The following is a 13694-nucleotide window of genomic DNA, read 5'->3' as shown; positions in this document are numbered from 1 at the left end:
CGCTGGCCTGAATGCATAATTACCCCCAAGTGAAAATTCCCCATCTAATTTGATATTTGGTTCTTTGCAGAAGCTATAGCCTTCGTAAATAATATACAAAGTAAGAAACCTAATCCCGCCTGCTAGAATGTTTAATTCATCATTATGCGAGCTAATTGGAAGGTGATTATATGGTAATTGCTCATTAGTGGTGTATATTTATCGCTGTACCTTATGTCAAGGCCATGGGAATTGTGTAGAGTCTGTTCTCTCATTTCAAGGATCAGTTTCAGAAGCAGGAGCGAAGCAGGCAAGATCAAGTTCTTCCTGACGTCAGGGTCCAGCCGAGGGCTGTGGAGACCCGCGCTATATATAGGACCTAGAGCTAGCTGGGGGCAGGGGCGGCCTGGGGCCGGGCTGAGACCAGGAGCCGGGCAGCCAGACCACTGCCGGGCAAAGCAGGTCCTCGCCCGGGAAAGAGGAAAGGCGTGGGTTGGGGGCCCTGGATCATTTTCCAAACGCGACCCCATCCTCATTCCAGGCACCTCCCTGGCGCATCAGGTGCGTCTGGGTCTCTGGGCTTATGGTGGTAGAGGAGACCTTGCCCCTGCGTTCTCTGTAGGACTCTATGGCGGTGTGCAGTAGATGTGGGTTAGAGGGGGGGACCAGGGAGGCTTGATTGGTCCACTGGGTGGGAGACAGGGAGAGGGAAGGTCAGGCTTGACTTAGAGCCAGGTAGAATTTGCAGTGGTGGAGACCCGATCTTCCTCCGCTATCTGATCGCCTAACAGTTGGTCAATTCCCACCTCCTTGGCGGGCAAAAACATATTCTCTCAATCCCTTCACCCCAGTGAAACTGGGTGCAGGCGGGACGATAGTGCCAGCTTGGTGCCTAGAAGGGGGACCCAGAGCCTCTCGATGGTAGGCGGCTAGAGCAGGGCGAAAGAAGCAGGAAGAACGGCTGGGCGTGAGCCCAACTCAGTCCCAAAGCCAGTGCCTGCGCTGGGAACTTAGGAAAGGCAGGAAGGCAGGTCTGAAAACCCGAAGGCGCGGAGAAAAGACGTGGAGACTAAGGCTGCATACAGGTGGAGATGGGAGCAGAGACGAGTCCGTGGGTCTCCAGCAGCTCGGAGGATCCCGCGGGGGCTCTCGGAGACCCTGCCTCCAGCCGAGCATCCTCGCACGTGGGCGTGATCTTTGGCGCGCTCTGGCGCCCCCTCCGAGGAGTGCGACGCGCCTTTGCCCTACGCGGACCCCAGCCCGGAGCGCCAGGCACCCCTACTTGCAGTCCCGGCGAGGCCCTCCCAAGTTCCCCCAACCCCCTGCGGGGCAACAGGCACTAACGAACAAAAGGCCAATTAGACGCCGGGGCTCTGCTGATGAATGGACCTTTCGCTTTCAAGCGTGGCACAGCCTCGGGTTTCCCGGAGTCCTGGGTCGCGCCGGGAGAAGCCACCTCCCCGAGTGGGGTCACGGTTGGGGTCAGCGGGTTCTCAAAACTCCCACTTCCCGCTCGCCGAGGGATGGGTTGGGGGACGTGAAGGCGGCGGCCGAGCGGCCGGCGTGGGAGTGGAGCTGCGGACCTGGCGCGCCCGCGGCCCCGCAACTCGGCCTTGGAGCACCGCCGCCCGCCGAACGCGGCAGGCCCCTCTCCCGCCCGGCCTGCCGCTGCCCGGAGGCGGCACCCACGTAAACCAAACGCTGATTGCCGGAATAAGAAAGGCCTGCCTGGAAAAATGCTCTGTTACCAAAAACCCCCAGCTGTTTGCCAAACTTCGGGGCGAGTGGTACGCTGCTGACACAATAACCAAACCCGAGCCTTCTCACTAGACACGCATGTCTAGATCCCGCAACACACAAGTGCCTCCATCACCCGGGACGCCACCCAAACACGGAGAAATGTTCCCGCGCGCCACACACACCGAGGTCATTCCCATCCTCCGAGATCCACAGCTATCGCGGGGCTCACGGCCACTCGACGCTGGCACACGAATCCACGAAAAACTGTGTTTCTACACCTCTGTAAGCACGCCAGTTACAGCCGCGCAGCTGCACGTTCCTGTCCGAACTCCATACAATCTGGACTCCCAAGGAAAGCTGGCCACCTTGACACACTCAAATCTACACACGCAACACTGGCCTCTCCGGCCTCTAACTCACGCAGTTAGCACAATTAGCACCTACACACCCTGACTTCACTCCTGGCTCAGACACACAAGCACAACTGTTTTACAGACCTAACTCGTACACTCAACCTCTACAAAGTCACAAGCGCAGCCTCCCGCCCTACCTCACGTCCCCACCCTTATTCCGACTTGCAACTGCCCACAAGCAGGGAGCCCAGCCCAGATCCCCCCAACGGCGGCGCGGTGCCCCGGGCCAGGCCTCCGACCCGCCAGAGTTCCTCCCCACCCCCGCCCCAATGGGCCTGCGCGTCCGAGACTTTGTTTCCTGCGACTCAAGGCGGGGACGGGGAGGAGCCGAGGTTTCCAAGGCCGCGCGCAGGCCCGAGCCCCCTTTCTGCCTGGCCCGGTTGGCGCGGCTCTCTGCCTGCCACAATCCGCCCCTAGCACAAAAGTGGCCCGGCAGGTTCCGGGCCGCCGCCAAAGCTCCCGCTCCGGCTGCGCTTGGCTGCCAGAAACAGAGCTGGAGCGAGCCGGGGGTACCGGACACGCAAAACAAGAGGCAGAAGGGGGTAACGGTCCGGAGGTCCCAGGCTTTTATCTCATGAGTTTTTGATGCCTTGAACGCAACCACCGCCCTCCCGCCCCAAACCTCTGCTTGCGCCTACCAGGCCCTTTGCCGCCCTGAGGAATTGGACCCCAAATGAGAAACGCGCGCCGAGCTCCTCTGTACCTCGCAGGAAGGAGAATGAGGTTGGGCACCCTTGCCTTGTACATTCCGTTTGACTCTTGGGGAAATATTAACGGAGAACCCATGCCTCTCGGCTCCCTAAACCCACTCAGCTCAGGTGAACGCACACAATTGACAAGAGAGCAGGTCATCGATCAGACGTGTAACCTACATTCCCTTCCGGGATAACAGGCAGGACTCAAGGCAACATGCGTGCAGCTCCAGGTGTAGGGAGAAAAGCCGAACCTGACCCTGGATGCCCACTGAGCCCTGCCAGGGTTATCTAGGCCTGGTACCCATGAACCACGAGGGAGGACACAGACCTGCAGCACACAGCTCCCACGCTCCCCTCCCCAAGGGGCTCCAGCCCAGCACGCGCGCACTGCGACGGGGACGCAGCCGCACAGCACACGCGCCCCGCACCCTGCCCCGCGCCCCGCGCCCAGATAGTCATCGTGGGATGGCATCTCGCAAATATTTATATTCCTCGGCGCCACGGCAGCCCGCGTCCACATTAGACCCTCTAATCCTGCCACTTTAAATAGATGAATTAATAAAGCAAACGAGCGGCTAATAAGCTGACTGTCCAGCCTTTTTGAGGCGGGGGAAGGACTCGAAAGTGCGCCAAATTTGTTTGCAGTGGATCAAGGCGAGCCGCCTCTGCTTCACTTTCTTTATCTTAATTCCGACTTGAAAAGATATAATTATCTAGTTTGAACAGAGCTGCTATCAAATCCTTCTTTGGGCCGGGAAGGGGGGCGTTGGAGTGGATTGCGGCTCTCTGAGCCGCTCCGTGCAGCCGGAGATAGCGCGTAATGAAGATGTGGAGGCCCGAGATACAAAGGGCATTAACCTCATTAGCATGAAACCTTTTCTTCTTACCATTGTGGGACCCTTTCAGCCGCCTAATCCCCCCTATTTTCAAAGCTTGGTTTGTAATAAAGCTTTTAGGTTTTTTTTTTTTTTTCAAAGCTAATAGTATTCTCTGATGATTTTATTGCTGTTACACTACATAGGACATTTACCAAAAAAAAAAAAAATAATAAATCTTCATCACACTCCCCCTTTTCTGGTACTTATAAAAAAAAAGTATATGCTTCTTGCACAAATAAGCCTTTTGTCAAGATGGGAAATTTTCTTCAGGAAAGGCTAGTCTGAATTTTAACAGGTCTGTGCTCCGTATTTGAGGCGTTCTGGGCTTGAGGAAGTGGGTCGAAGGGAAAGGTAACTTGTTTAAAAGAAAGAGGTGCGGAGGTGCTGCAGCAGGGACTGCGAAGCACAGAGGACAGCTATTGGCCAGAGTCCCACTGTCCAAGTGGCTGGAATCCCCAACTGAGTCCCCAGGATACACAGGGCAGCACCTGTCCCCCTCTCCTGAAGCACACCCCTCTTCTGAATCAACCCCTTCTGGCCCAGCATCCTCAGAGCGGAGTCTCCGCCAGTCCACCCACACCTTTCCAGGGAGTCTGTGTGGAAATGCCCCTACAAACAGCCAGAGTTCTCCAGAGAAACAGAAAGGGAGAAAGCGGGTGAGAAAGGCAGAGATAAAAGGGGAAAAAAGAGAGAGAGAGACCAAGAATGAAATCTACTTTAGAAGAGAGGAAGGGAGGGGAAAAAAAAGAAAGAAAAATTTCCATAGTGCCCTATAGTCCCCACACGTGCACAGAATGTCTAATCTTAACTTTTCAAGGCAGGATGTTAACAAAGCTTGTATTTTTGCCCTGCATTGTAACTTGGCCTTATCACAGTGTAAAGGGTGGGGAGATTGTCCTAAATTATGTCCAGGCAGCCCCCCTGGATCTGTGGATTAAGAGATTAAAGGAGACCACTGGGCAAGGCCTCCTCTTTCCCCTTCATATTCCTGGTATGATAATTGCTTAAACTGATTTGCACTTTCACAAAAGCTCGCAGGACGCTTTGTAGCTCGAACAGAACAGACGAGGTTTCTCTATCAATGGAAATAAAACTGATTAATGCAGCCTATCAGGATAAGAAGCAAATGAAGCATGCAAAAACAACCTCGTACCCCCAGAAGGGGGAAGGAGGTGGGGGGAGCTAAGTTTCCTCCAAGACTGGTTACAACTTTTTCTTTACTGTTAAAATTGAGAGTTTAAGGTTTCTCAGAATGCTTGCCTTATAAGGCTGCTGAAGCCCTTGGGCTCATCTCATCACCTTTAGCAGATTGGGGCTGGAGAGAGGAAGTAAAGAAGAGAGGGAGGGAGGAGAGAAGGAAGGAAGGGAAGGAGGAAGAAAAAGAGAGGGAGAAGAGACATATTTCAGGGGGTTGAGGTCAGAAACACATTTTTAAAATCCTAGGATTCTGATTCTGCTAAGTGTTTTCCCTAATCCTAGGGGAATATTCTTCAGTGCATAGATACATGTCTAGTATTTTTTTTTTTAATAACTAGAGGTTAAGAGTAGTAAGCATGTTTAACCTGAAATTCAAATTAAACTCCTTCTTTAGGCCGTGCAATGGGCAAAGGTCTGGATGGAAAACTTTTCTTCCATCTCTTTTCTGAAGGACTTAAGTTTTCCTAATCCTCTCCCTTTTCCACCCTCTTCTCTCTTTAAAATGCCCAAGAATCCATCAGTCTGGCCCTTTTGTGGGTGGTGAGCCTGTGCTTCTTGAGCCTAGTTGGGGAAGGACCACACTCAAATTAAAAAGATGCTTTAAAAAAAAAATCACTTCAATTTCCCAAGACGACTACTCTGAGGGCATATTGATAAATCTTTATTGACAAAATATTGACATTGACATACTTCTTGGAAGTATATAGTGTGTTAGAATTCTAACAAATTAACACAAAACACAAAAATATTTACATTCTGGTATAGAAGACATTAAGGAAGCATTTGTCACTCTCTTTAGTAAGTCTATGATCTTGAAATAGAAACTCAGTGCTTGAAAACTTGCCGCAGTGTCCTTGGCCACACTTAACATCATCCCCGCTAACTACAGTCCTTCAGTTTTTGCAGTATATAGATTTAAAGTTTGGAATGGCCTTTACGGCAAATGGTTGAACTCGGCCAATATCTTCAATGACTAAAAGGAGAAGTTTACTTCGTGGTTTTAAGCCTCGGCATGTTAGGAAAGGGAATGTCCAAGAAATAGAATTTAGATTTTTTGTTGTTGTTTCTTTTCCCAGAACAAGTTCTGACTCCTCTTATGGGCACCCTCCCCCTCCACCCCCAGCCCCCCATCCTGTTCCCCGTTTCTCTGAAAGAGGACCACTATTGCTGAGCCTACCTCATTTAGCTTTCACCATCACTTTGACATCAGAAGGTATCAAAAAGTGTTTACAGACTGCACGTTTCTTGAAAAAAAAAATCAAAATAAAAAACACACAGAACCTGCCTTTAAAAGGAAAAGAAAATTACAATTCATTTTCTGTCTTTAGACACCATTCGCCCAACAACTGCTACATGCAATTCAAGTTTTTGAACAGGTGTGGGATGGGGCTGGATATGGAATCTCGATTATTACTAATTATTTTTAAAGATTGGGGGGGAAAAAAACACTTCGAAGGGCAAAATTTAAAAGTCCTGTGCCTGGTTGGGGTTTTTTTTTTCTTTTATCATCACCATTATCATCATCATTTAAAAAAAAAATCGGACTGCGATAAACGGAATACCTGCCAATCATCTTGTCTCGCTGGTTTGGCGTTTGACTGACAGCTCCCCTTGTCAGAGCGCCTTCGGCTTTGCCACCTTAGGACCTCTCTCTCTCTCTCTCTCTCTCTCTCTCTCTCTCTCTCTCCCTCACTCAGCTGCCTCTTTAGACAAGGGTAGCGTGTTCATCAAGGAGCCTCCCGTCTTCTGCCATCGAGGCGCGGCCTCGGATCAGGACCCTGCGTTCTGCCGCCCGTCTACGTCGCGCAGCGGCTCCTCTCTCTGACTCCCTGTCCCCTTCTCCGTGAATGTGTGTGTGCGGTAGTTTTTGTTTTGTAGGGTTTTTTGTTTTCTTTTTTTTTTTTTTTTTTCGTCTTCCCCTCCTCTCCCTGTCTCTGTTTTGCTCTGTGATGTCCGTTTCGGTGGGGTTCTGTCTGTGTTTTTAATCGTCTGAGGTCACATCTATTTCCTCGGGACTCGCCTGCTTTGTGGCGATCCTCCACCGGTTAATATGGTGCGTCCCTTTTTTCTTTTGTTGCGAATCTGAGCCTTCTTCCTCCAGCTTCTGCCTTTTGAACTTCGTCCTGCGGTTCTGAAACCATACTTTTACCTGCAGGAGAGGCAGAGAGGGCGCGTTAGTATTCCTGCACAGCGCCCTCCTACCTCCTCCTCTATTGCCTGGCCAGACCCTGGGCTGAGACTACAAAAGTCCAGTGTCCCGGGCTGCGCATCCTGTTAACCGGCACCCACACTCCGCTACAGCCTTCCCTTGGGGAACAGAGCTCCTGTTGCCGGCCCGGGGAAGCCTGATCCCGGCCCTTCTGAGCCCTCCTGGTGAAACCTTTCCCCTGGCCCCGCCAGCTCCGCGTGCTCGGTGCCCCTTTTAGCTTCAGCCAGCTCAGGACACCCACATCCCCCTTGAGTGCAAAAGCCTGCCAAACATTGGGAAGCCCCTATAAAATAATAAGTAAAGGAAAATTAAAAGGTCCCTGACTCCCTCTACCTAACCAGTGCCGCAAAGAGTTCATTCCCGCTGCTGGGCCCAACGTGCTTTCTATTTTCTGCCGGTTTCCGCAGCCACTGTCTAAATATAGTGCCTCCTCTGCAAGGCCTGGGCCCTGGGGTAGGCAGTCAGGATTTGCCTGCGCTTCCTCCTCTGTGCCCAGGACTCTTGCAGGTGAGCAGGAGCGGTTGTGGGAGACAGTCGGGGGTGGGGGTTTAGGGGGAAAACCAGGGGGGACGGTGGGGGTACAGAGCCCTGGGGACTAACCCAGCTGAATCTTTTCAGCTCGGAAAAGAGGCTCAAAAGTGAAAGCTTCCGCAAGACCCTGGGATAGAGGGGAAGTAAAAGGAAAACTGAGAAAGATAAGGGAAGAGCCCCCTCTGTCCTCTTCTTGACCAGCTCCAGGGCAGGCCAGGGCCAAACTCCCACCCCATCGCATCACTTCCCACCAGGGCGGGGCTGGCGGCCTGGCCTCCCCAGAGGGCAGCTAGTAGTCTGGGGAGCACTGATGTGGGACTGGGTTGCACCAGTCCCTGGGGAAGATTGGTGATGGGTCCCTATACACTGACCAGACCAGACAATGGCACTGCCCAAGCTTCTCAGCAGCGAGGGACAGGTGAGGAAAATGGTGTTGACTGCACCTTCCACGGCCCCGGGTCTGTCCCCGCTCTGCTGGCAGTACCCCCAGGCCCCTGAAGTCCGCTGGGCTTTCTTCTTTGAGTCGGCAGGCCCAGGTCCCGGCTTGCTCTCCCCGAATGCCCCCAGTCCCCCAAAGTGTTCCCATGAAAAAGCTGAGCTGGAACAAGGCTGAGTTTAATTTGCTTTGAGTTTGCTAATTGAGGGGGAGGACGATTCATTTCTCCCCGGCGCTCGCCCAAGGCGCGCGTCGGTGCGCTCGGGGCTTGACACGCACACAAAGACTCCAGGCAGCGTGGGCAGCGAGGCGGACAAAGACCACCGCCGCCTCGGCTATCCAGGAGAAATCAGCCGGGCCGCGCCTTGTGCCGGGCCCCGCACCAACCCGCGAGGCCCTCTTCGGTTTTGTCTTGGGGAACGTTTTAAAACAAAAGCCTCGACCTCTTTGCGCCTCCCAGGAAAAGTGTTACAACTTAATCTGCCCGAAAATGTTACTGTTTGCCGGGAACTTTGACCCCGCCCTGCGGCTCCGCATACAGTTGCGCCTACTGTAGCCCAAAACCACCTCCCCAACCCCGGAGCAGGCCGGAGCCTGGCCCGCCGGGGGACCCTGTTGCGCAGCAAGGGTCTGCCCCCTGAGGCAGCCCCTCTCCGCAGCCTCCTGGCTCAGTTTCTCCGATTTAGGGACGCACCTAGGATGCCTGGCTCGATGGCTTGACTCTCCTGTCCCCTCAAGGGGAGTAACTGGGAGCTGTCCGTGTGAGCCGTGAGCCTCTGGCAGCAGGGACCTCGCTCTTAACCCACTCCCAGCCCTCTCTTCCCAGCCTTGAGCCCCAAACGCTCCTACACCTCTTCCTGGCCCCAGCCTACCCCCAGACTCGCACCGCAAGTCTCATCAAAAGTGCAGAGGTGTCTCACCCAGGAGCTGCGAGTCCAGCCCGGCCCTACAGAAACAGCAACTCAGCCGGTTCCCCCCCCCACCCCCCCCACTCCTCGGAACCTCCAGCGGGTCGGCTCCTACAGTCCGGTGCTGGAGCCCAAGGAAGCCAAGAGCCCCTCAAAACTTACACATCTTGAGCCCAGGGCGTGGGAGTAACTCCCGGCCTATTGGCGGAAGGCCCTCTGTCCGGGGATCGGGGATGCGGTGGCCGCGCCGGGGCCCGCTCACCTGAGTTTCCGTGAGGCTGAGGCTGTGCGCCAACTGCTTCCTTTCGGCGCCCACCACGTAGTGGTTCTTCTCGAAGGCGTGTTCCAGCCTCAGAAGCTGGGACGGGGAAAAGGCGGTGCGGATCCGCTTCGGCTTTCGGGCCAGGGCGTTGTGCAAAAGGAAGCTCTCCGGGCTTGCGTCGTTCCCTGCGGGGAACACAGCAGAAGTCCTGTTAGAGGTGCCCGTCCTAACCCGGGCCGCGCGCTTCTCCGGAGCCGGGCTGACCTGGCAGCGAGCTCAGGGCCTTCGCGGACGTACCCTGTGCGGCTTGGCCCAGGGAGGGCCGGGCCCTTGCAGACGCGCGAAGGGAACGCCGGTCCAGCCGCCTGGCCCTGTCTGCTGGGCCCGGACCTGAGCGGCTGCCACCCAGCAGTTGTCCTAGGCGGGCTTTGCAGACCCCCGGGCGCCGCGGGCCTCACCACCTCCGCGCCGGGCACCCGGGGATCGAGGAGGGGGCAGCAAGGCCGGATCCGGGGGTTGGCGCCCTGAACCCAAAGAAACGGCTTTCTTTTTTTCTCATCTCAGAGAAAAGTTTGCCCCCGGGGATGAGGGGCGGAGAGGTGATGAGCCGCTATCTAAAGTTTTCTCGGGTACGTATTTTAAAAGTCTTTCTCCTCCGGAAAAGCGCAGAGGCCGGGCGTGTCGTTGCAGCCCGGGCTTCACAGAAATCTCTCCGGAGGGTGCGCAGGGTTTCTGCTGCCGCTGCCTCCCCGAGGTCCCGGCTTCCCCGCTGCCCTGCTCCGGAGAACTAGGAGACGCGAGCGAAGGCATCGTAACCCGGCGGGGTACGGAGCTGCGGGCACCTTTTAGGACTGTTCGCGGCCCCCGAAGATCCCAGCTACTCCGAGTCGGGTGTGAGGACCAAGACCGTGGCTGCTGGAGAATGAGGAAAGGGAGCCCTAAACTTTGCAAGCAGAGCCAGTTTCAGGTCCACTCATTGGGGTGGGAAATCGATTCACGAAAAACCCAAAGAAAAACAAACCGACAGTTCAGGGGGGGATGGAGGCAAATTCGGTCTGGGAATAAGGGTAAAACGTTGTTTTTGTTTGGTTTGGTTTTTGAAATTAAGGAAGGGGGAGTCTACCCGACTTTAGGCGCTGGCAGGAATGCAAAGGGTTAACAAATGGACAAGCCGCCGAGTATTGATCGGCTGCCTCCGGAGGTAGGTCTTTTCCCCGCTCGGATCGCCAAACTAATTACTTGTCCCCTTTACCGGAGTTTTAACTTTCCTCCTACCCTCCACCCAGAGAAAAACAAACAAACAAATCCCAAAAAACAGCAAGAAAGGAAAACACCCAAACAGACTTCCTCTAGCCCATCTTCCGACCCGGCTCATTTCTTTTAAAAGAAAAACAAAAACAAAAATCAGTCCGAACCTGCCTTCCCGCCGTGGCGGCTCGGCGCCGGAATTGAACAGGTCACCGCTAGAGTGCCGAGCCTCGGAGAGGTTCCTACCCGCGCGGGTTCCCGCCCCTCCCCAGCCTCCGAAATAAGCAGGATAAAACAACCCCCCCAGACTTTGCTCCGGGGGCGTAAGGGTCTCTTCACTGCCGGAAGAGGGTCAGAGACCGAGACGTCGCGGGTCTAGGAGGCAGGGGCGCGGAGTGGGTGGCGAACACGTAGTGGAAGGCGAACCTGGGGCTGGCCCTTGCCTGCGCCCCTCGGAGCCAGGACGGCGAGAGCATAGCCCAGGAGACGGAGAGCCTGGGCACCCCGCGGGCCATGGATTCCTCGGTGGCCAGCACTCGGAGCAGGCTAAGACAGCCCGCCTTGAGAGCATTCGGAGGCAACTCCTCTGCGTCCCTCCTTAAAGGGTCAAGCGGCAGCAGGCCAGCCCCCAAACCGGCCGCAGCTCGGAGACTGGGGACCAACACCAAGCCCGACTCCTCGCCGCCCAGTTTCCAGACGCAGCGAGCGGGCGGTCGAGTCGGAAAAACCTCCATCCAGGCCTCGCCGGGCGCCCACCCGGAGCAGGCCGAGGGCAGCGTAGGATGCAGCGCTCCGCGGCCCCGCGACGTGGCACGTACCTTGGAAGCGGTGGCCCAGATATCGATAGCGATGGATGAGCCAGGGGTAGAAGGTGGACGGGTCCCGCTGCTGCGAGGCGAAGAGGGGGTGTGGCGAGTGCGAGGAGGGCAGGGGGTGGGCGGCCAAGGCGTGCGGCGGCGGCACCGGGTGCACTGGCACGGCCGGGTTGGGCGGGTGCGAGACCGCCTCGGCGAACACCAAGTCCGGGTTGGAGTAGACGCCCCTGCCGGCGGCGGCGGCGGCGGCGGCCGAGTGGAAGCCGTTGAGGAACGGGTTTATGGGGCTGGAGTTGGCGTAGCTGAGCGCCGCGGGACGGATGGGATCCTCGGAGCGCGAGGCGGGCAGGGGACTGTCCTTGGCCACCAGCGACTCGATGGTGAAGCAGCGCTTGGGCGCCGGCTGGAACATGCTGCGCCAAGGAGCGGGCGCCCGGGGCTCCCGGCTCCCGGCGACCGCGGCGCGCTGCCTCCGCCGCCCGCTGCCCGCTGCCCGCGGCGAGAACGGACGAGAATTGGGGACTTGTTGGGTGGGGGTGGGGGTGGGGGGAGGAAAGGGAGAAAGAAAGGAAAGGAAAGGAAAAAGGAAAGGAGGGGGGAGGGGAAGGGAGAGGCAACGCCGAGGATCCCGAGAATCTTGCACCAAACGCGCCCAACCTGGAGAGAGGGGGAGAAATCCTTCCAGAAGAATTTGCAGGCGTGGATTGGGGTAATTTTTTTTTTTTTTTTTTTTTTTTTGGCGAGATGGCGTGGTGGGGGGGGTCGAAGTTAGAGGCGGAGTGGGGGGGGTAGTTTCTCGGGGGAGGCAAAAAAAAGTTTTCTCTCCTCTGCAAAAGGCGGGCAGGGCGCCCTAAGTCCAAGGACAATCCATGGAAGTGTTCGCTTCTTCACAAGTTGTGCAAACGATTTGTTAGTTCATGAGCCTAATTAGTGCGGGGATCACATAAACAGCTTCCTCCGAAGCCTGGTAAATGGCTTGATGATTGGTCGCTATTACTCGCCCTGAGGTGGAAGGGGGGAGACTCTTTAAAGTGCGTCAGAGGGAGGCGAGCGCCTGGGAACCCGGAGGCCTGGATCCGGGCCGAGAGTGGAACGGAGTCGCCGCCGTTGCCGCGGCCGTGCCTCCTGCGCCCGCCGGGCCGCCCGGCCTCTCGGCGCCTTCGCCCCGCGCCCCCAGCTCACTCGCTCCCGCGGCGCCGCAGCGGCTTCTCCTCCTCCTCTTTCGCCTCCTCCTCTTCCTTCGCTTTTTCTCCTCCTCCTCCTCTTCCTCCTTCTCCTCCTCCAGTTCTCCCTCCTCCTCTTTCCCCACCTCCTCCCCCTCGGCCACCGCCTCCTCTCCACCACCATCATTCCCTCCGGGGCACCCCGGTCTCTGCAGAGCCCTCGGTCGGCGCCGCCTCCTCTGTGGCCCCCTGGATTCCCCAGCCTGCCGAGCCCGGGCTTGGGGGTACAGACGGACGCGCGGACACTACAGATTCCCCGCGCCCAGCGCTTCCGCGCTGCTGCCCTCCGCAGCCCCGCGTCTGGGGAGCTGGAATCGCCCCGGGAGCCCTCGAGGGTAAGCGGGCAGGGGTGGGTTCCCGGCAAGGGTTAACGGAGCTGTTCGGTCAGCGATACTCCCGGCGATTTCCTAGGTGAGGAGGGAGCCTGGCGTGAAGGGGTGCTGGGTCGTCCAACCGCGCGTAGCCTCGAGGTCTCAGGGTCGCTGATCTGTCCATCCTTGACGCGGCTCGTTCTTTTCCAAGTTGAGACCGGAGTGGATGACCCTGCCGGGACGGTGGGCGCTTCCAACTTCCCCACAGGGTCTCGATTTTCCTTTCCGGGAAGGGGCTCATCTCCTTCCCCCAAACAGGTCCTTCTGCAATATCTGGGACTAGGGGTCCAAGGTCAAGGGAGAGGCTGATGTGCTGTTACTATTACCATTAGGTTGTCGTTATTATTTGTGTCAGTGTTGTTGTCATTATTATTATTTATTGTCACTATTTCTATTATTATTCTGCCATCTGTCGTCCCAGGGGCGGGTTGCTGTGCAAACCCCGGGCTTACAATTAGGGAGTGCAGATCGTTTCTCCAGTCCCAGGCCGTGTCCGCATTTTCGAGCTTGCCTTCGGTTTTGGGATGATTTTAGGGCCGAGTTCCCTCGTCCCCATTGGCTCACGCAGCAGCATAATTATGATCACATCCCCCAGGCTGCTGGCGCTGCTCTCTGTTTATTGGTGGTTAAAGATCTATTATCTATTCATCAGCCGCCTCTTTTTTTCTCTCTTTTTTTTCTTTTTGCCAATTACATTCTTCTAAAGTGAAGTACCAGCAGGTATTTTGCACGTTTACAATTAATGATTTAAAAAAAACTGGCATCCTTTAAATCTCTTACTTGGCCGCC

General features: G+C 56.0%; 2 protein-coding genes across 3 annotated transcripts in view; one reads left to right on the top strand and one right to left on the bottom strand.

Moving 5' to 3' along the window:
* Positions 1 to 5542: 5542 nt before the first annotated feature.
* Positions 5543 to 12360, bottom strand: EMX2 (empty spiracles homeobox 2). 2 transcript variants are annotated; one of them, XM_006071696.4, is made up of 3 exons: positions 11315 to 12360; positions 9249 to 9433; positions 5543 to 7051 (listed from the first exon to the last, which is right to left on the bottom strand). In XM_006071696.4, the coding sequence occupies exons 1-3, from the start codon at positions 11721 to 11723 to the stop codon at positions 6884 to 6886; spliced, it is 762 nt and encodes a 253-aa protein (XP_006071758.1). In that variant the 5' UTR covers positions 11724 to 12360; the 3' UTR covers positions 5543 to 6883. The 2 variants fall into 2 exon arrangements, with proteins under 2 accessions (XP_006071758.1, XP_006071759.1); XM_006071697.4 differs by lacking the exon at positions 9249 to 9433 and having other exon boundaries at positions 6948 to 7051.
* LOC112581570 overlaps positions 11722 to 13694 on the top strand; it is a 34499-nt gene continuing 32526 nt past the window's right edge. The window contains exons 1-2 of the mRNA XM_025274055.2: positions 11722 to 11841; positions 12354 to 12869. Coding sequence (XP_025129840.1) covers positions 11722 to 11841; positions 12354 to 12869 — 636 coding nt within the window. The remainder of the gene's footprint in view (positions 11842 to 12353; positions 12870 to 13694) is intronic.

This window comes from Bubalus bubalis, chromosome 23 (genome assembly GCF_019923935.1).
Source record: "Bubalus bubalis isolate 160015118507 breed Murrah chromosome 23, NDDB_SH_1, whole genome shotgun sequence".
NCBI classification, from domain to species: domain Eukaryota; kingdom Metazoa; phylum Chordata; class Mammalia; order Artiodactyla; family Bovidae; genus Bubalus; species Bubalus bubalis.
This window is presented reverse-complemented; position numbering and strand designations above follow the sequence as displayed.

What these genes read in the sequence shown, in the direction of transcription:
- EMX2 (XM_006071696.4), bottom strand. Translation starts at nt 11,723, where the DNA reads ATGTTCCAGCCGGCGCCCAAGCGCTGCTTCACCATCGAGTCGCTGGTG. An exon ending in TCTGGGCCACCGCTTCCAAG is followed by an intron (nt 9,434 to 11,314) that starts GTACGTGCCACG and finishes TGTTCCCCGCAG; the next exon opens with GGAACGACGCAAGCCCGGAG. An exon ending in TCAGCCTCACGGAAACTCAG is followed by an intron (nt 7,052 to 9,248) that starts GTGAGCGGGCCC and finishes CCTCTCCTGCAG; the next exon opens with GTAAAAGTATGGTTTCAGAA.